This window comes from Sardina pilchardus, chromosome 10 (genome assembly GCF_963854185.1).
Source record: "Sardina pilchardus chromosome 10, fSarPil1.1, whole genome shotgun sequence".
Lineage (NCBI taxonomy): Eukaryota > Metazoa > Chordata > Actinopteri > Clupeiformes > Clupeidae > Sardina > Sardina pilchardus.
In genome coordinates, this window is record NC_085003.1 from 6,425,603 (window position 1) to 6,445,917 (window position 20,315).

At 40.9% G+C, this 20,315-nt stretch overlaps 1 protein-coding gene across 1 annotated transcript; it reads left to right on the top strand.

Moving 5' to 3' along the window:
* Positions 1-1,675: 1,675 nt before the first annotated feature.
* Positions 1,676-20,022, top strand: ticrr (TopBP1-interacting, checkpoint, and replication regulator). The gene is made up of 22 exons (XM_062547762.1): positions 1,676-2,860; positions 2,950-3,211; positions 3,321-3,538; positions 3,714-3,945; positions 4,835-4,976; positions 7,235-7,371; positions 7,503-7,700; positions 8,281-8,426; positions 8,658-8,758; positions 9,183-9,276; positions 9,390-9,472; positions 9,587-9,808; positions 10,156-10,252; positions 10,364-10,451; positions 10,552-10,692; positions 10,826-10,916; positions 10,999-11,057; positions 11,248-11,385; positions 11,731-11,882; positions 14,357-16,556; positions 17,634-17,759; positions 19,611-20,022. The coding sequence occupies exons 1-22, from the start codon at positions 2,177-2,179 to the stop codon at positions 19,706-19,708; spliced, it is 5,709 nt and encodes a 1,902-aa protein (XP_062403746.1). The 5' UTR covers positions 1,676-2,176; the 3' UTR covers positions 19,709-20,022.
* The last annotated feature ends 293 nt before the right edge of the window (positions 20,023-20,315 follow it).

Below are 20,315 nucleotides of genomic sequence, written 5' to 3' on the forward strand. Positions count from 1 at the left end.
AGTCAATTTGTGTCATAAAAATGACAGTCTCAACTTGAATTCAGAGAAATTTCAGAAAGATCCAACAATTCTAACACCTTCAAAACATAACTTTTGTTCAATGTCCCCTGTAGCGGACATCAGGACTCAGTACCCCTGCTTTTTAACCAATTTCTACATTTTAGAAGGCAGAGGGTTGAGTGAGACAACAAGGTCTTTTCTACTTATTTCTAATAAATAAAAGGAGATACAGGATAAAAGGGGATCCCTTAAGGTACAATACAGCCCCAGAAGCAGTGTGTAAGCTAGAACTTTAAGGTTTATTAAGAAATAAGTACATCGTAGGTGAATTTGCCTCAATGTACATTACCCAATTTGTATTTTGGGTAACTGATTACTCCATTTACCTGTAAATGATTATTTGCCACTCCTAAAAGTGCTTTCACATTTACAATGTATCCATCAAGCATCCCTTTAGTGTACCTCTGCCATCCTAGAATGCCCTGAACACTAACGTTTCATTCGTCTCTTGGGTCTTTGGCACATGGGTCAGAGGTCAAATAATGAGAGTCCCTATCATGGTGTATACTCTCTGATGCCCTCACAGCAAGCCATTGCACTTCTTCAACACATGTTCATTAAAGGGAGAGTGTAGTAACCCCTCCAAACCTAAAACCTAGCTCTACAGTGTGCCATGTATGCAGACTGGCTGCAACACCGATGAGCCAGGCTCATTATTATGGCCGTCTGAATGCTAATTCAGCCATTATGGCAACACTCCATTATAGTAGCCATCTCTGAAAGCTATGTTAAAAACACTTGAGGGGGAGCAAAGCCTTTCTTGGCCACCTATTTGCCTGTAATATCTCACATACCCTAACACTCCATTGACTTTAATGCAATACTATTACTATTCCCATAGGGTTAGGACATTCGGATAGTCCCGATGTCATTTGCAAAGGACATCTGATAACTCAGCAACTAAGAACATTTTTGGAATTTTTTTTTGCTGCAGCATGTTTCTTTAGACCAAAATACTTAAATCATCTAAAAAAAATCTCAAAATTAAAACTTTTTTTTCCCCGGGTCTCAGGAGGATATAGGAAATAGTAGCCTAAAAGCAATAGAAAAATAATGTAGGCTGTAATATAATGAAATAAATATGTTGCAAATCAGGGCACGTTCTTGTATTCTACACTTTCTTGACGTTTCAATTGATTTATCATGTATGTGATCATGTAATGATCATTATTTAGGTCTAGGGCTAGGCTACTGTGTCAACTGCAGAACGAAGACTGCGATTAATCCTAACAGGAGATAATTTCAAAAAAATAATAGATGGCCTATATATTTTTTAAACTACGGACTGACGGTCGTGACAAGTGTAATAAATACAAACTACCAAAGACTTCATCACTTGTTATGACCACTTCTAATGATTGCTGTAGCCTGTTGTTCCTTGGTGTGATGCATAAATGAAGCGAAATTGATTTTAATGTTTTTTAAAACCTTTACGCTTGGCCCATGACTCCAGAGTTGTCCAATGAATTGAGTTCTTGTACATGCGTACTCGGCGATCACTTGATTGATAGTACGTGAAGCCAGTGAGAGCTTTAGCTGTAAAATTTCATCCAATGAGGCTCAAAGGGTAGGGACTTCAGTTTTGAAGCGCGAACAGTTTGAGGGAAGAGGAAAATGGCGAATTTGATCTTGGCGTAACGTTTTAGTTATTGGCGTTTTAATTCAGAGCTGGAGTACATGTCGTTTTACAATTTGTACGTAGTGGTACAGTTTTGTTTGCTTTACAAGAAACCCATTGACTCTGACAGCTACGTGTCAACAAAGGGAAGCAGCAAAGTTGTTTTTTTTCCCAAAACAACGCTTACTAGCTACCTAGCGGGACTAAGTTAGCCAACGTTAACTTCTGATCTGTGTTAGATACGACGAGGTGATATTCGTTGCCAGCCAGAAATATTCCGTACTAACGTTAACCTTTTGAAACTTGTTAACTATGTTATGTTCATGTTGAACTAGCCAGTTTACCTGGATTCAAGGGATAGGGTAGCCTTCGGAAAGTTGCTCCGGTGACAAAATGCTTCGATTATTGACTGATGAGTCTGAGATATCTTGCCTGGCTTACTAGTTTAGTTATTAGGAAATCAAATTCGAGTGCTTATTTTTAGGTTAGTGGGCCGATATGGCCTCGCATAATGTGGTTTTTGTCATCGACGTTGATCAGCAAACTGAGTTTACAGTAAACGGCAGCAGTGTCAGTCCGCATCCATTGAAACAATGGATCCTGAGGATTTTATTGTGTTTTGGAAACAGACATGGCATCGAAAAGGTGCGATGGGGATATAAATTCTTTTATTCACGGGTTCCTCGGAGTACTAACTTGATTGCAAGAGGCTCTGATCTCAAGGAAATTACAGAAAAGTCGTTTGATGATTTTGAGTCGGAATTCTCATCCAAGTTCGATGGAAAGGCAGTGACTTTGGCTCGTGCCCACCAAAAACTTCGGACCACTCCAGCTGCTGCGGTTCAGAACGCGACGAAAGAAGCTTTACTGGATTTCCAGTGGGACAGGCCCGATATCACCTCACCAACTAAACTCATACTGCGCCCCAAAAGGGCAAGTCGCTTTGGAAGAGCCACAGCATCACAAGACGATGATCTGTCAAACCAAGGCAACAATGTGTTGTTTGTGCTCACCCGTTGTCCGCGTTCACAAGCTGACATGGACGACTTTATTTCCCCCCGTGGCAATAGTAGTAGTGGATCTAAAGACATGTCTGACCATATTCTACCTAAAGGGCTGCAAGACATACTTCTGCAACGTCGAGTTGTCCTGCATTGGATTGACACTACAGCATATTGCCAGGTAAGTGATACGTGTGTGGTTTATGTTTCCGAGCACAAATCCATAGTCAGTCAGTGACAGCTTTGTGATCATTGTTTTTATGGTTATAGACAGTACAGTGTGAGGATACCCTCGGAAGTGACATAATAAGTGCTGCTTTGAGACAAATGGGTGGCAGTGTGGTGCCCATGGACGCCTTGCAGTCCGTCTGCGACCCAAACCGTCAGGAGGGCCCAAATGAAGGATGCCCACCTGTTGGTGATGGGAGAGCCATCTTTCCTTTGGATTCCAGCATCAGCTACATCTTCGGCTCCCAAAAGTTGTATCCTCTGGCCTTCCCATTAATTGGAGGGGTTTTCCAGTGGGGTCAAGGTAAACCAGATCTTTCATTTGTATGTGTACAGTATAAGAATATTTTTCCTTGCGTAATCACCATGGACTCATTTGTATGTATGTGTATATTTTTGTTATGTTTGTTCAGATGATAATGCACGGACAGGCAGCGTGTCCCTGACGCCAATGTCCAACAGACAGTCTCTCCTCTCGGCACCAGTCGTGATCACACTAAGAGCTTTGTTGCATAACTGGGACTCCGAGATTGTGGAACAAGTTGTTACAGAGAGTTGGATGTTACAGGCTACAGATGAGCCTGATGTTAGCCACCTTATGAAGGAGATTTTGTCTCAAGGAATTCACATGGTAAATCGCCAAAAAGAGTTAACTTGCATTTAGGGTTATGTGTACCATCAAGCACATGTCTTGAATTGTTGATCATTTTCTTAGTTCAAAATGCATTGTGTCCATATTTTTTAAATGTATGGGACTTGGTTGAGGTTTCATTTTTAAATAATGTGTTATTGCATATGCTTTTCAGGTGGCAGATGTCAGTTGTGGGGGCCTGACGCACTCGGCCGTGTTGTCGCCTCTCTCGACCCACACCGCTACACTAAGCATCCTGCGGCCTCCCATGGTCCTGGGCAGTGAGCATGTGACCCCTGACCTGGCCTCCAAGGTGTCTGATGATGAGCTCACTGACCTGCCTGACGTGGTCAACAGTGTGCTGAGTGTGGTATATGACCTCATGAGGGATGAGGATCATTGTGATGGTGAGGCAAATGACTAGTTTATATTACCTGTACTGCCAACACATTTTATTGATGCATTTTTTGTTATTGCGATCTTGATTGATACTAGACTTATTACTGTGGTTACCCTTAGTTGTAGTGCTGCCCCTCCTGGTTCCATTAGTTTCAGTGTTAGATTGGTTGCAGTGCATAAGTTCTGGTGTAATGCCGACAGTTATGATCTAGATCTATTATGGGTTCAGGTAAACTAAGTTGATGATGATGTTGATCTAATGTATAACCCCACATCAGAACGAGTTGGAATGTTGTAAGATGAAAATATAAACAGAATGTGATAATCTACACATCTCGTAAAGCCATATTTAGCTCTAAAAAAGGACATAGATAGCATATAAAATGTGAAAAATAGCCAATTTGACGATGTTCATTTTGAATTTGATGTCAGCAACATGTTTCAGAAAATTATTCAGAAAAAAGGGAAATTACGGTATTTACACAGAGAATGATGAATGCCTCCACATCTTTACTTCTGAGAGACTCTGCCTCTCTGTAATGGTCTTTTTATACTCAATCATGGTGTCCTAATTAGTTGTGAAATACTTCTCTGTTGTCTTAATCATTACACAACTTTTTCAAGCATTTTGTTGCCTCCATTCAAAATTACTGTAGCATATGCGGTATTTATTATGTAGTCATTGATTTATTTATGTTCTTTTTGCAACTAAATATGGGTCTACGAGATTTGTGGATTATGACACTATGTTTTTATTTGCATTTTACACAGCATTACAACTAATGATTTGGGGTTGTATAAACAGCCAAAGCGAGCACAGCTCCATGTAAATAGTGAAGTTGTTTAGCTGCTTATTGAGAAATGTCGCATATTCCTGATTGTTGCCTCTTGCTACAGAGAAAGTAAACTGCCAGATTCCTGACTGGGCCAACCATGAGCTGAGACATAGGTCCAGCGCTGTTTCGACGGGGTTGGTGGAGTACTGGTTTCCAGAGTCTGATGAGTCAGGGGTCACTGCAAATCTGATGGAGTCAATGAGGTAAGTCTCCTTTCTTATAAACACTCCTTGTTAGGGTTGGGCGATGTCCCCTTCATTTGACGATGTCTACATTAAAACGTTGCAATGGATGATATCAACGGGGTGGCGACAGAAATAAATGTAGCATTTTCTACATATAATTACATAGTCATAGCCTCCAGTTACACGGCATATTATACAAATATGTCTGAATGAAAGTGGACAGCTAAGAGACGTAGGCTGCCAAGTTGTGTGCAAGATCTGCTCTACTGAAATCTGCATAATAGATGGACAGACAACCAATCTGAACACTTGCTTGCCCACCAGCCAGCAGAATATTCCACATTGCCAGCCTTAGCTGGGCCTAGCAAAAAAGCTACTACTGCTACTATTGTGGTTACTCATCTGGGCCCGTATTCACAAAGAATTGTAGGGCTAAAAGTAGCTCCTAACTGGCGAATTTAGGAGAAACTCCTAAAAATAATGGGCGTGTCACTCCTAACTTTAGGACTCCTAATTTTTCTCACTAAAAGTAATTCACAAAGCATTTTAAGCCTAAAAGTAGCTCCCAAGTCTAGGACAGCTTAAAAGAAGTCGAGAGGACTCCTAACTCAGTAAGACCTATTCACAAACCGCTTTTAGTGGCATTTCACGTCGCGATGTAGTGAAATGACCGTGCGGTTACAGGAGCTGTCATGCGAGGGAATCATTGTGCATTGCAACTAAGAGATGCAATAACGCCACCGACAATCAAAAAACCACCACTGCGTGTAAACTAAATGTAACGTGTCCTTGTAGGGCTAAATTAAATTAAATTGTTTATCCTCTTCGCGAATGTAGGCTACGTGCTTTCATACAGATTAATTTAAACCATGTTGCAAATAGAGGCTACTGCTCAGTCCGTGTTTCATTATGCACCTAGGCTATTTGCTTTAGCCTACTCTTTATTAATTTAGGCTATACCCATTTATTCATCATCTTCCATCCTTCACAGTCAGACATAGCGCACGCATTCTCACCAGCTAAGACCTGACACCTGTCACTCAACTCGTCATCGTAGGGGAGGTTTTTGCCATCATTCCCGCGTTATAATCACCAGCCAATCAAGGTGGTCACTTTCATCAAGCTCGTGCATGAGTAATGACGTCAACCATAGCAACGAAGACTCACTTTTAGTTTAGGAGTGGGCGTTTCTCCTTACTAAAAGTAGGTCTGAAAGGCTTTGTGAATAACTTTTAAGGGAAAACTCCTAACTAAAATCTTCTAGCGCGATTTAGGAGTACTCTTAGTGGTAAGATAAAATGCCTTGTGAATACGGGCCCTGACATCTTCAGTAGCCTGTACCTCATATGCAACGCATCTAGTACCGTGTTATTACTGGCCATGCCGACTATGAGCAGGGGCAGCAGAAAGTGAGTGTAAAGTGAAACGCTACTTGAGGCAGGACACTGCAAACAACTTTTACAAATAATAAATCCCTATTTCTGTCCCGCTACTGTGTGGGGCTTTTGCCAAATGCATAGCCTTACAGTGAAAGACAGTGGTCTTCTGATCCTTTAACTCCAATACAAAAAATGTTTTTCTTATAACACAGTGGAGAACAGGGCATTTGGCATTTTAGTGCTGCAGCCTCAGAAAAATATTACAGCTATGTACCTGTACAGCACGAGACATGTAAAAATGTCAAATATCATATCTGAATAATATGGTAGTTTCACAAAGCTAACCTAAGTTCTTAATTTTTAACTCTCTGACTTGAAAGTACCCTGCATATGCATCAGTTCTAGGCTCAATTTCATTTCCAGGATTTTTTATTATTATTATGTTTTAGCTTGTGTTAGAGCAAGGTCTGTAGAATTAGTGCGTATCTGGCTTGTGGGGGTGAGGCAGCACAATGGTTGCATCCCATGGTGATGTTGGTCAACCATCTCAATGGCCGATCGCCCTAACCGTACTCCTTGTACGCAAGGTACAATTTAAAGATATACAGTCTGTTATTGGGTTCCAGTTTTGCAAAAAGTTGTTTATACAGTATTTGAGCTTAACACGTTTTCAAATGACACTCTTCAATGCAATGCTCCTGAAGCACCGTGTTTATTGGCTCAGATGTTACAGTGCAAACATTGCAGAGCTCTTCACAAACACCATGGAGCATTCCACTGTATTTGACAAGAACGGTATTGGTCAAGAATCGTGGGCTGCACCTTTTAATCGTGACTGTGTGTAAATATGTTTTTTTCGGTAAAAATGCCTTCGTTGTATGTTTGATGTCTCCCCAGGCTGCTTCATGCTGCCCCAGATGAGGCAGAACTTGAAGAGGGAGAAGAGCTGCCAGGTCCCCAGCAAGAGCTCTTCAGCAGTCTGTCTGAACTCTACCAGAGCAGCACTTCAGAGGGCCACCTGAAGGGCAAGAAGCGTATGTACTGTACTGTACTGTACTGTAACTGTCCAGCTGGCATCTTCTACGGCCTTCTTTGTGCTTTGTGCTGTCTCCAATGTCACTCATTCGTGCTCAGACGTTGATTCATTACGCTGCTTTTCCTGCAGGTGGCGCTCAGCGCACACCAGTGAGGCAGAAGATGAAGACGATGAGCCGCTCGCTGCAGATGCTGAACTTTGCTCGGCTCAACGTGAAGGCCCAGAAGAGCCACACAGACTCAGAGCCCCCAGGGGGCGGGAAAGGGTTGGAAAGGACGGGCAAACGGCGATCAGGGGACCAGGCTAAAGGCAGCTCTGGCACCATGCGTGAGTGCCACTGCTAGATACTTGTTACTGTGACATGCCACACACCTTAGAATAGCTTCTGTATACAGGGGGGGGAAAAAGATTATGGTATGATATGTACAGTAATTTCCCGCATATAAGCCGCATTGTGTATAAGCCGCGGGACAGTGTTTTGTTCAAGTTAAAAGAAACAAAACAATATTGATACCATATTAACTGTCCCTGTGTGTTAACCGTATAGCTGAAGAAATTTAGCAAAATCAATGTATAAGCCGCGGCTAATAGTTAGGAAATTAACGGTATTTTTAAGAAACGAGAGGCCATGTTAGAATAAAGGCTTGTTATGTATTCCTCATGAGTGCCTCAGAGGTGCTTGAAAACATTTTATGGTATATGTGTATGCAGATTGTTGTGATGGGTGAATTATTTTTCAGTCCATTATCAGTAATTATCAGCCTGTGATCAATAATGTCCAGTCTATGGTCATGGAACATTTGCACATTATTCTCTCTCTTGCAAAAACTATTATTGAAAAGATTGTATTAAGATATTATGACATTTTACAGTCGCTGTGATTAACACTGTGGTTTCTTTATGACAGACTTTAAGAGTGAAGATGAGCTACTCTCACAGCTGAAGTCCAGTTATCAAAAGGCAGTAGAGGAGAGGCAATGCGCTCTCAGCTCTGTGGTGCAGAATCTGCTGGGAATGGTGAAAACATTCTTGAAATCCACAAATTCTTCTGAGGTAAGAGATTTTGTTGCAAGGTCACAATACAGTCTGGCAAATTTGCCTTCACTGCCTTATGGAGATAATGAGTGGAACCTGACTTTTATTTTAATAAAGATCAAATCAAATATGTTATGTCATACTGGATTATTGTAAATGTGCTGTTGATGTCAATGCAGGGTTGGCAGGAAAGCTGAGCTATATTGACAGTGACAGATTTTGCAACAATTTTTGTCACTTCCTTGGCAGGAACAGACCTCCACTTTAATTGAGAAGAGCCTCTTAAAATCAAGTAAATCTGTTCGGCAGTTCTATGGAAACGATCCAGATATTGAGAGCAAAGTCAGAGAGTAAGTGCCTTTATATCCTCACGGCTTCAGCCTGTTTGTAATTCTCATAATAGTTAGTCCCTTAGTTCAACCCTCAAGCTCTGAATAGAATGAACACATCAAAACACTTTCCATCAAATGAAACCGCATGTGTATACAATTTGAGTTCTCAATGCCTCTGCTCCACTTTCAGTGTCCCAGAGTGTGTGTGATAAAGTAATGTAACAGCAAAATTGCATTAGTCTCATGTTCCAATTTTGGGTCCAAAATGTAAGGCGCATAACACATAATTGTTTTGTTTGGCTGTATTACATGTAAAACGTCATATGTAGGATGAAAACAACACGATCTTTGATAGTTACAACATTCATTTTTGACAAGACGGGTATGTCTAAGCAGAAGTTATACTGTCAATGCAGTAAATAAATAATACACTGTCCTACAGGTGCCAATTGCAGGCAGCACTTAGGGTAGAGCTCTGCCAACAGATGTCCTCCAATCCAGAAAACAGTGACCGTTTGGAAGAGATGGTGGAAGAGGTATATTGATTGATTTGAAGAAATATGGTCTGTCAAACAATTATGGGCAAATTCAGTTATCTGACCATTAGAAGGTTCTTTGTGTTTCAACTGTGTTTCTGCTTTTCTCCCAGGTTGCTGATATGTTGCGGATAATCTCTTTGACCAGAGATCCTGTGTATCTGGCCAAGTTCATGCAGGATGAGCTGTTGCCACCGTAAGCCAGCATGTCTTTCCCCACTACCACTACCACTGCACTTTGCCCTGATGCAGACTTGCCGTGATGAGACCCATGGTCTCCTAACACTTCCTTACCTGCTCTCATACACAGGTACCTGAAAGCCATCCCTCGCATCCTTGCGGATGTATATAACAGCCTTGGTACCCAGCTGCCGGAGGTCCTGGTTGCCATGCTGCCGTCTGACTTCTTCAGTGACGAGTCTGTGCAGAAGGACAGTGTGTCTCCCTCGCTCTCTTCTGTCTCAGCGACGCAGAATTCGGCCTCCGGGGAACGCCTTGATGAGCTGCGCAATCGCTCAGCACGCAAGAAAAGGTGTGTGTGTGTGTGTGTGTGCGCGTGTGTGTGTTTGCACACTCCCTGCATTTTTAATTCCGTAAATGGTACACTTTTGAATGTAACAGCTATTGTTCTTTACTGTTGATATTGGAATGGCTACATATTGTGTTGACTGTGTTCATGAATCAGTTTTCATAGCATGCCTTTGTTAACGTCACAGTCTTACTGCTAATAGAACTCTGTTTTTCATAAATAAAATCACTCAATACATTTGTAATTATGATTTGCGTTCAGCAACTAGGTGTTCCGATCAGAGTTAATATGAATACTGTGGGGACTTTCAAACATGCAGAACTTTGAAAGATTTTATTTTAATCTTACAGAAGTGGGATGCTTACACGACATCGAAGCATGACTGAGGCATCACAGAGTCTCCGTCAAATTGAAATGCCCCGAAAATCTACCAGGGTGGTGAAAGAGGTCTATGATGATTCTGAATTTGACATGAAACTGCAACATATAATATAATGCCTGTCATGTATGTGTGTAGCAGTTTTGTACATATCAACATGTCCATTGCTCTCTTTACAGACCAAACCAAAACCAAAGTTGAGCATTTCTGTTGAGAAAACGAACCTTGAGCAACCACCACCAAGCAAGAAAAAGCAAGAAGTACAAGGTGAACTTTTATTTACTCATACTTTTTATTTGCTTCTTTGGTGAATTGTTTCAGTTTTTTTGTTGCAATGTTCAATGTTGGGCTGTTGTGTGTTGTACAGAAGTAACAAAAGTGCGCAGAAACCTCTTCAATCAAGAGGCATTCTCACCAACCAAGAAGTCTAAAATGCCCCGAAGTCATTCTGTGTCAGCTGTGGAGGGACTAAGGAAACGTAAACGCTTGCAGTTGACCGAAAACAGTGGTACATTTCAAATATTAATGAAAACACGTGTCCATGATAAACTACATAATTTAGTGAAATAATAATGAAATACTTACTTATCCATGAGAATGTGAACTACATAACTTTGTAATTTTTGTTTTTGTACTTTTAGATCACCATTCTCTCTTAACAAAGAAAGTGACCGAGACGCCTTTACACAAGCAGGTTTCCAATAGACTACTGCAAAGACAGATGACTGGCAGGTAAGTCACGCTTGATTTCATTTATTTACGCTTTAACGTCTTGATTATATGATTGTTTTACGGAACTGATTTTTTTGTGCAGGAGGTCAGGTGAAAGTGATGTGAGCATTGTGGAGGAATCACCAGTTAAACCACCAGCAGGTAAAATAAACCTTCAAATATACATTAGTAATGGATGAACCAATGTCACTGCAGCCATTGCAACTACATTGTATTTAATTACAAAAAAAGGATTGCGTGTTCAACTGTTGCTTTATATCTATTTCTGAGCACGCTTAGTCTGAACGTACCCTAAGTTGTTGTTTTTTTTTCTTCCCATTTTCATTGCCAGACTTGAGGAGAAGCCCCAGGATAAAGAGCCTTACCCGGAGGCATTCCAGTGTGTTCTATTCTAACTCTCAACCACGTTCCAGAAACTTGGACCGAGTTCTCTCCTCATCCCAACTCTGCAGTAGTGAGGGCCGTATAGGTGAGCAGAGATAACTACATCAAGGGTGTAAGGGTGCACTACAAAGTTTTGTGAAAAAATCCAAACGTTCAAGTTAGAAACCCAAAATGTTCAAGCTCTTGGTGAAAGGACTCTTTTTTTTCCCCCAGTGATTAGTCAACCATACCCCCCACTCAGTATGATTAGCAGTAATTGAACTCAAATTGTTTGAATCCACAGAGAAATAACTAATTAAGACCATGGAATACACATACAGATATCATTTCTCTCAGTGATCAGGAAAAAAAGGAAAAACTTGCATTGATTTTATCTCCCTTCAAACTAAACATGGATATAAACAGAACCATTGTTTTTGCTTGTTACTAGGAAGTATTAGTGTTGGTGCAGTGAAATCTCCTGTGCGGCTGCTCTTTGGTGCCGCTAAGTCCCCTGGAAGACCCTCTACGTCCTCGGAATCCACTGGTGTTAGAAGCAGCCGGAGGTTCCTAATTGGGTCAACTGAGTCTGATGTCTTTGAGGTATGTACTATACACAGTTGTGCATGTAGTACCTGTATGGGAATACGTCAACCATTTCATCTTGCTGTAGGGATTTTTTTTTTGTTTGTTTGTTTTGTTAAAAAGTACACAGGGGCAATTGCTTATTAAAAGCCCTGGACAGACTAATTATGCAATCAACATTACACCTGGCAACAAATAATTGGTTGAGTTAATGTATAACTGTTACTGTTAATGTTCTGTGGTGGTGGTTGATTTATTAGCCCACAAAAATCAATATTCATAATAGAGATGCACCGATTGCAAGTTTTTGGCCGATTCCGATTTCCGATTTTTCACCGAGTTTGACTGGCCGATACCGATTTTAGCCGATTCCGATTTAATTTCTTCTAACCACTTTACAGCACAAACAAAGAGTTATTTTCTAGCCTATATTTTTTTTAATACAACATGTTAGAAATGTAATCAACTTATCAATGGCTGGTAGAAAAATGTGAATAGACAGATTCTTCTTCAAGTCTTCTTCAGCTGCAGTAATCCCAGTGTGGGACATTCATTTCACACATGTAGAAATGCACTAGGAACACTATTTCTTTTCTTCTCATATCCATATGCAATATCCAACTGTAAATATCTTCAGAATACTGATAACTGAAGTTAGTGCTACATAGGCTGAGATGTTGGAAAATGACAACAACAAAAAAATAATTTTGAGAAGCCTTGAAACACAGCAAATGACTTACATTCTCAGTCCACACTCTTCTTTGAACTTTCGCGATTGCTTGCGGATACTAAGGAAGTGTCCATATTTGGATGGCATAACGTCATGCAGGAGCTTTCCAACGACACCACGCATGATATGTTTTGTATCACGGTCGCGGTAGTTTATGACACGTTAGAATGCTAACTTTTGGCGAATTTAGAAGAAATATACAGGCGTGATCAGACAAAAGGTAATGAAATAAACCTCTAAATGTGTAAATCGGACTTAGTTGTTGTAGTAGTGTGAAAGAATACATGATAAGTTGGCAAACCGAAGCAAAACTATGTTTATTCCTGCCGTGCTATCGCTGCTTATTGATAGCGCTTGTGGTTCAGCTGTGGGCACGCAATTAGCGGCAAGGACGGGCTTTGATGAGCGCTGTAACCTGAAGTGACAGCTTAGTATAGTAAATTCCACGCAATATGGCAAAGCACAGCGTTCGCTGCATAGAAAAACTCAGTATTAGCGCTTTATCCAGCCCTGACTGTTGGCCTAGCTTCATCAAACTTTGCAAACTCAGCTGTGTGAGTGTGATGTTTTTACAAGTACGTGCGAGTGCATTTGACCGGCATAAAATCGGCATGTCTCAGACTGACCGGCCGGTCGCCGGTCGTGGCCGATCACGTGAAAATCGGCCGATTCCAATCGGCGGCCGATCGCTCGGTGCATCTCTAATTCATAATCAAAATACTAAGCTAGACCACATACATGGATCATTGTTGTCACAATGATCCAACTAATTATGTGATCCAGGTTTAATGTGTGTAGTTTAGTTTAGGAGTCACAATCAAACTACACAATTGCTCATAATGGGGAAATGCAATGCTATCAGCATTGTCCAGTGTAAACACACTCACAATAAAAAAAAAAAATAGATTAATAAAATGTCAGTTTTATTTTTAAGTTGATTTTCACTTAAAGGTGCCATAGGCAAGATGTTTTTGATTTTCTGAAACCGACAGCATGTTCCGACATAACAACATAAATCAGCTGGGTTTTATATATTTTTTAAAAAGTGCTTCTATCTCCACCTAGAGCCTGTTATTTGTTTTGCACAAATCCACCGCTCCCGGGTCTTCTAGTCTAATAAGGGCAGGGCTGTATGATCATTGGCAGATCAGACTGTTAATCACAGTTTGTGCACAATCACTAGCAAGCACAAATTTGATGGGAAGGTGCTCGGTGGTAGTGGGAGAGGGGCATGAGAGAGTTGTATAAATTGAAAATATTCCCCTCAATCTGCCTGACTTGCCAACTGCAGCTTTAAGATATAAACATGGCTCTAAAGGTGTTTAATCTTGCATGCCTTTTCTTTCATTTGCATAAAACACTGTCCTGCTGTTTATACATGATGTGGCTAATGCATTGGCAATTACTGTAAATGTTTTTTTTCCATTACTTAATTGTGAATGCATTTGAGTAGCACATGGTGAAAGTAAGCTATAACACAGCGTTCTGTTAAGCAGCACATTTGGATATGTGCAGCAAGTAGACCTATTGCAAAGTGTACAATTTTGTTGAACCAAGTTTTGTAGTTTCACCAATTTCTTTAGTCACCAGCAGAAAAGTACTGTACAGTATCATTGGGTGCCGATATCGTTTCAAATGAATTTCAAATTCAAAATTCAAGTGAAAGATACCCAATCCTACATTCCACTGATTCGGAGATAAAATGGAAAGCAATATAATAAAATGTTCTCAACTAATCAAATGTCCTCTGTTACTTCTCCAGAGTCCCAATAAGACACCAAGAAAATCTCCATATAAAACACCAACCAAATCTCTTCATAAGCTGTCTCCATATAAAACACCGACCAAATCTCCTCATAAGCTGTCTCCATCAGTCATGGGAAGTGGAACACCAAGAACACTTCGTTCATCTGCTATGGCGTTGGGCTCAGTAGGCTCTCAGAGACTGGGCACACAAGGGGCAAACAGCCGGACCTTGCGGGGAAGCCCTTGCAGATCCCCAGCTCAACGGGAGCCGCTTCTGCAAACCCCGAAAAAGAGCCCCCCGAAAGGAATTCTTAGAACTCCAGTGAAAAGAGAGAGCCCGCTGAAAGGACTTGTTCGGACCCCAGGAAAAGGGATTCTTAGAACTCCAGCGAAAAATCTGCTTGACTGTATCTCCCCTGGTGGTGCCCAGATGTTCCAGAGCCCCAGCATCAGAACACCAAGAAAGAGTGTCACTTGGTCTCCCTCGCCTAGGAAACTGCAAGCAGAGGCAGTCCGATCACCTTTCAAAGTTCCAGAATCTCCATGCTATCCCACTCGAGTGTCACCAAGGTTGCTGACACCAGTTAAGTTGTGTAGCCCTTCAAATAGTGTAAGACGTGGATTAAATGTTTTCAAAACACCAGAAAAATCACCTCAGCGAATCAACCAAACTTCTCCAGTAATACCACTGCAAAACTCACCTAGACGTGTTCTAAGGAACCAGCACACTCCTGTAAAAGATGTCAAAGCAGTAGAAGAACTGACTACCTCTGGAGTCCAAAAAGCAAAGTCTCCCTCTACACCAAAGACCCCAAACCACTGCATGCTGACACGCTCTTTAAGGACACCATTAAAGGACTCTCCTCATCAGTCTCCTAACCAGCCACTGGTGACGCCAGATAAAACAAACATTACATCAGAGAAATCGGATACCATACTGCACAGAACTCCTAAGCAAATGTCAGGTAATAGTAAGGATGTTACCCAAGGGAGGCAATACAATCTCCGAAGATCACCCCATGAACGTTTATCTTTACAAAACAATGATGGAAGCCCCAAAACTTTAAAAAAATGCTTAAATTCTCCGTCTGAACCTGGCCAGTCAGCTGAAAGAGGAGTACAGGATGGCTCTTCCTCAGACTCCCAGCATTTGGATTCATCTCAGTTCAGTGCAGTCACAACTGAGGATGAGAGCATTGACATTACTGAGGCCTCTGTAGTGAAAACGCAGCTCACAGGTGGACTTAAAATGAACATTTCCTTTTCCAGGAAGTCGTCCAAGTCAGATGTTTTTGAGTTTGCAGGCTCACAGAAGACTGAGTCTGGTGCCACCACGCCCTCGCAAAAATATGGTTTCCGTCAAACTCCAGACCGCCGACAGAGAGAGGCGGCAGCCCGCCTTGGTTACTCTACGTCACCTCCAAAGTTCTCAACGCCTCGAGCCTCAAAAGTTCAGCAGAAGACCGCCAGCACCCCTAACACCCTCACCTATCAAGTCGAGCTGGAGATGCAGACATCCGGGCTTCCCAAGCTCAGATTTAAGCGCACAGACTCTTTTGGTGGTGGAGATGCCTTTGGCGATGGTATGACTAAAGTGGCCTCTCCCAATGTTAGGTTTTCCAGAACAACTCGAGTTGAAAGCCCTTTGACGCACTGCAACAAACACCGTGATCCCGGCTGCCGGTCACCCTCGCTATGCCCCCATGGAACTCCCGCCAAAGGCACGCCGGGAAAGGCGAGCATACAAACCTACATATGTCAGTCCTACACACCCACACACACCCCAGGCGGCACACCGTCCCCAACGCCCGCAGCTGAGCCAATTCCCTGGACCCCATCCCCTCAGAGTCGGGGGCGGTGTACCCCGGACAGCCTGAACAGTTGGCCTCGCAAGAAAAGAGTTGGAGTTGTAAGCAACAAGGACCAAGGCATATGGGGACAACCTTTACAGGAGGAGATGGAGGAACTTGTGGACCCAGAGCTGGAAGGGGTTTTCAGGTTGCAGGAGGTGGAAGAGAGCAAGGACCTTGGCTTTACGGCCAGGCTTAAGAAGACAAGCGTGGAACCATCTCCTGCCGAAGGGCTGGCTAATGTTCCACTTGACCAAGTTGAAGATATGGACTGGACAGAGGCTTTGGTTCCACAGTTTGATGCCAAAGATGCTCTTAGTTGTGATGATATTCCATGGTTGTCTGGAAAAGACTCTATAAGTGCAGGTGAGATTCTTAAACATTTAAAGGTATGTTATGCATTTTCAGGTATTTTTGGTGACTTTAGAGCTGCGCGAGTCACAATGTATTCATATTTTACTTTGCTGTTGTAACCCTACAGTCACACAGGCTACAAGAGAAACAGCGACAAATCCACCAACTTGCCGTTGAGAAGGGAGGTGATTCGCGGTTGATTGATGGCTAACGATTTCTACGTACTAGATGGCTGACCGATAGCTCGCACATACCTTCAGATATATTTTTTGATTACAAAAAATATAAGGCAACATACCCTGAACTTACTTGTTAGTACAGAAATACTGCCTTCGATTAGTTATCTCCGCCATCTTGGATAAAATGTTTTCGCTTTGTCGCTTCGCTCAACATTGGCATAAAATAGCCTTCTTGTCTATTTTGGCACCTCCTTGCTCGCGGCAGCGGCAAGCTCGTCGCTTGTTGCTGGTAAACGTTCACTCCCAATTGAAAATGAACGACAGCCTGTCATTTTGTCGCTGTCTCTTGTAGCCTGTGTGACTGCAGGGTAAATAGCCTACTTCTCGTGGCTTGTTCCCCCTGTACACAATGAAATTTCTTTTTGTTGTGGAGGCGAAGGATTAACAACAGACAAACTATCTCCAAAGAGCTATATCTACTGACAATGTTTCCTGATTCTTGTCTTCGGGTCGGCTATTATTGAAGTTGCATGGCTGATTTTCTTGATAGCTACTTGCTACGGCTATGCTGTATGGCCATGGTAGCTAGGTGAATGAGTCACCTAATACAAGTCCATCAAATTGGCTTTGTAAATGTTATATTAAGGTGAAAATCTTGCATAGTGTACCTTTAAACAAATGGAGTGTATTTAACATTAGAAGGCTGTTGAAGAATCATTGGCTCTCTAACCATAATCATTGCAACTTTATTTATTGGTTACTGACTAAATTAATGGACACAGTGGATGCACATTATACATTTTTCTCACTAAATCAATTGCAACATTGATTTAAGTAGAAGTGAGCAAGCACATTTAGAAATAAGTTAGATTGTGATCTTCTTAACCATCTTTATTGTTTCCCTCATCAGTCACTCCTCCCAGCTCCAAAGTAAAGAAGCCAGTGTCTGCTAGTGGAATACTGGCTCTCACACAGTCACCACTGTTATTCAAAGGCAAAACATCGTCGGCAACAAAAAGAACTGCTGAAATGGAAGGTGAGTAAATGTTGTGTTACTAATATAAAGAGCATATACTGATGGTTTACATGAAAGATTACATTTTATAGACTTTAATGTGTGTATTTAATAACATGTGCAACAAACTGTTCTGTTGGTTACTACCAATACCATATTTGATATTTTTTTTTACTATAGTGAGTTTGACTTCTTTTGCATTAAATTTTATTGTGCAAATTTGTTCAACCCGCCAAATTTGCTTGTTTTCACTGTGAGATGCCTAAAAAGTCAAACTTTTTTTAAATTAAGTGAATATTGATCATTTCAATATGAAATTAATAATATCTGGTTAGATTTTAGTAGATAAGCAGTTTTTGCAGTGAACCAGTACATTTGAAGTTATGGTAAATGGTAAATGGACTGCATTTATATAGCGCTTTTATCGGCTTCTGCAAGCTCCCAAAGCGCTTTACATATCATGCCTTGCATTCACCCATTCACCCATTCACACACCGACGATACCACCAACAAAAGTTAGGATCATGAAGCTATGTGAGTGGAGACACACAGATGGATAAACCACAAGAGGGTGCAATTGGGGGGGGGGGGGGAGTTGCTCTGGGTTGCTATTCTGTAAGACGGCAGCTCCCAAACTTTCCCCCCCACGTACCACCTTCTATATCCTGTCTTGGCTCGCATATCTCCACCATCCATCCGACAGATTAAAAAGTAGTACTCTATTGACTCTTTTTTGGCATAATTAATTATTTTTTATTTTTTTTTTAGAAAATGTAGCCTACTATAGAGTTTACAAATGATTTCCTTGAATGTCATGTTTTCATATAGTGGCCCGATTCAAAATTATTTATTTATTCATGAATTAATTACAGAAAATGCCTTTCCGCCATAGCTCTTTTCATCTCAGTCTACAGTTTGGGAATCTCTGCTATAAGTGTTCAATTTTGCTCAACTCAAAGATGAACTGATTCGATTCTGTAGGGTAAAAGTTCAAGGTCGTCATGGTAATCATGAAAGTCCCATTCTTGTGAACGTGATACCTCAAGAGTGCCTTGAGGCATGTCCTTCAAATTTGGTATTGACATTCACTTGGACTAAAAAGTCAACTGCTTAGATTGTATAGGTTATATGTCACACAGTTGACTCAAATCTACATTTACATATCCCAACAACTATCAGAATTTTAGTCATTACCTTGAAACTGTAACAAGCATCCAAACAGAACAAATAAAAACCGGTCATGTGATTCCCCAACAAGAATACTCTTTTACTGAATGGAGGCAACATGTTTTTGTCTGCAAACTATTCTATGGAATCATAATTATCTGTACACCTCAAAATAGGTACAACACACTTCAAGCTTTTTATTTCATACCTTTCAACTCTATGATCCCTATATTACATGCCTCACAACACAAATGTATGTTGATAAAAAATTCACGGCTGCGCGGAAGTTTACCAACGCAACATGGTAATTCTAGTTTTTGCTCTAATCTCTGCATTACCTCCTGTCTTAACAATAGTTGCCAAAAAAGATGAAAAAAGCATGCTAGCAAGCTTTTGCTTTTTGGCCAAAACTCCTTACTGCTGGTTTAAGTAGGTCATAGCAGATCATACTGTCTAAATATATATCCTACAGGAAATGGGAACTGTTGACACAAATAATGCTACAGCGATGAAAATAAAACTTGTTTTAAAGTGAAATACCACCAACAAAGTTTAGGATCATGAGTTCCTTCATGTTCTCGCAAGGTGATTCCAGTATTTGTTAACTTTCCAGAACATTTTATACTTTTATCCAGGATTTTCTACAAAAAGAGTTTGGCTTTTTCAGAATTTTTATTTATCCTTAATCCCTTAAATATTTCCCAGATGAATCCCGCAAGAATGTTCTTTTCGAAGTGGACCAATCCCCTTTGAGTCACACACGTCGCCGAAGAGCCTACAGCAGGAAAAGATTGCTTGACTAACTTTTTGGTTCTTTAACCTAAGCTGTTAGATGTGTGATGTAATGGCATACAATGGCCTCTGTATTTCATGTAGTTGATGCTTTGAGTATTTTCTCAAAAGGAAATCTTATTTATGTGCATTTTACTTGTTTTATTCTTAAAGACCTCATCAAGTCTGTCTTTTTATAGATCAAGGTTGAATGACTCTTAATTTATTTTTTTTCTGTTTTAATATGGACTTTAAATGTTTATATGTTCTTTTAAATGAAAAGGTTTTGTACATATGTTATATAATGTGTAAATTTAACAGAATATTTTAATAAAGACATCTTTAAACCCTATTTTGTTGTAACGTTACTCTAAAAACAAAATGTACAACAATTGAGGAACCGTCGGCAGGGCTTCCTAAATTCAATCTTACTTCCTTGACTTTGTTAATCATTTTTAAATTCGTCATGCAGGTATTGTTTGAGAGGGTGTGGTGATTGAAGTAAACCTCTTTGGTACTCAATCTCTTATCTAGAAACGGCAACTTCTACTGTTTATTTTGTATAATGTCCTCCAGTTGACAAAATTGCAAGGGAATTAATGATTGGATCACATATTTTGGCCCTTACAGTATTTGTTG

Excerpts from the sequence above, each read along its gene's own strand:
- ticrr (XM_062547762.1), top strand. The coding sequence starts at position 2,177 with ATGGCCTCGCATAATGTGGTTTTTGTCATCGACGTTGATCAGCAAACT. Across the intron at positions 3,212-3,320 it reads GGTTTTCCAGTGGGGTCAAG|ATGATAATGCACGGACAGGC; the intron begins GTAAACCAGATC and ends ATGTTTGTTCAG. Across the intron at positions 10,693-10,825 it reads GCAGTTGACCGAAAACAGTG|ATCACCATTCTCTCTTAACA; the intron begins GTACATTTCAAA and ends TTGTACTTTTAG.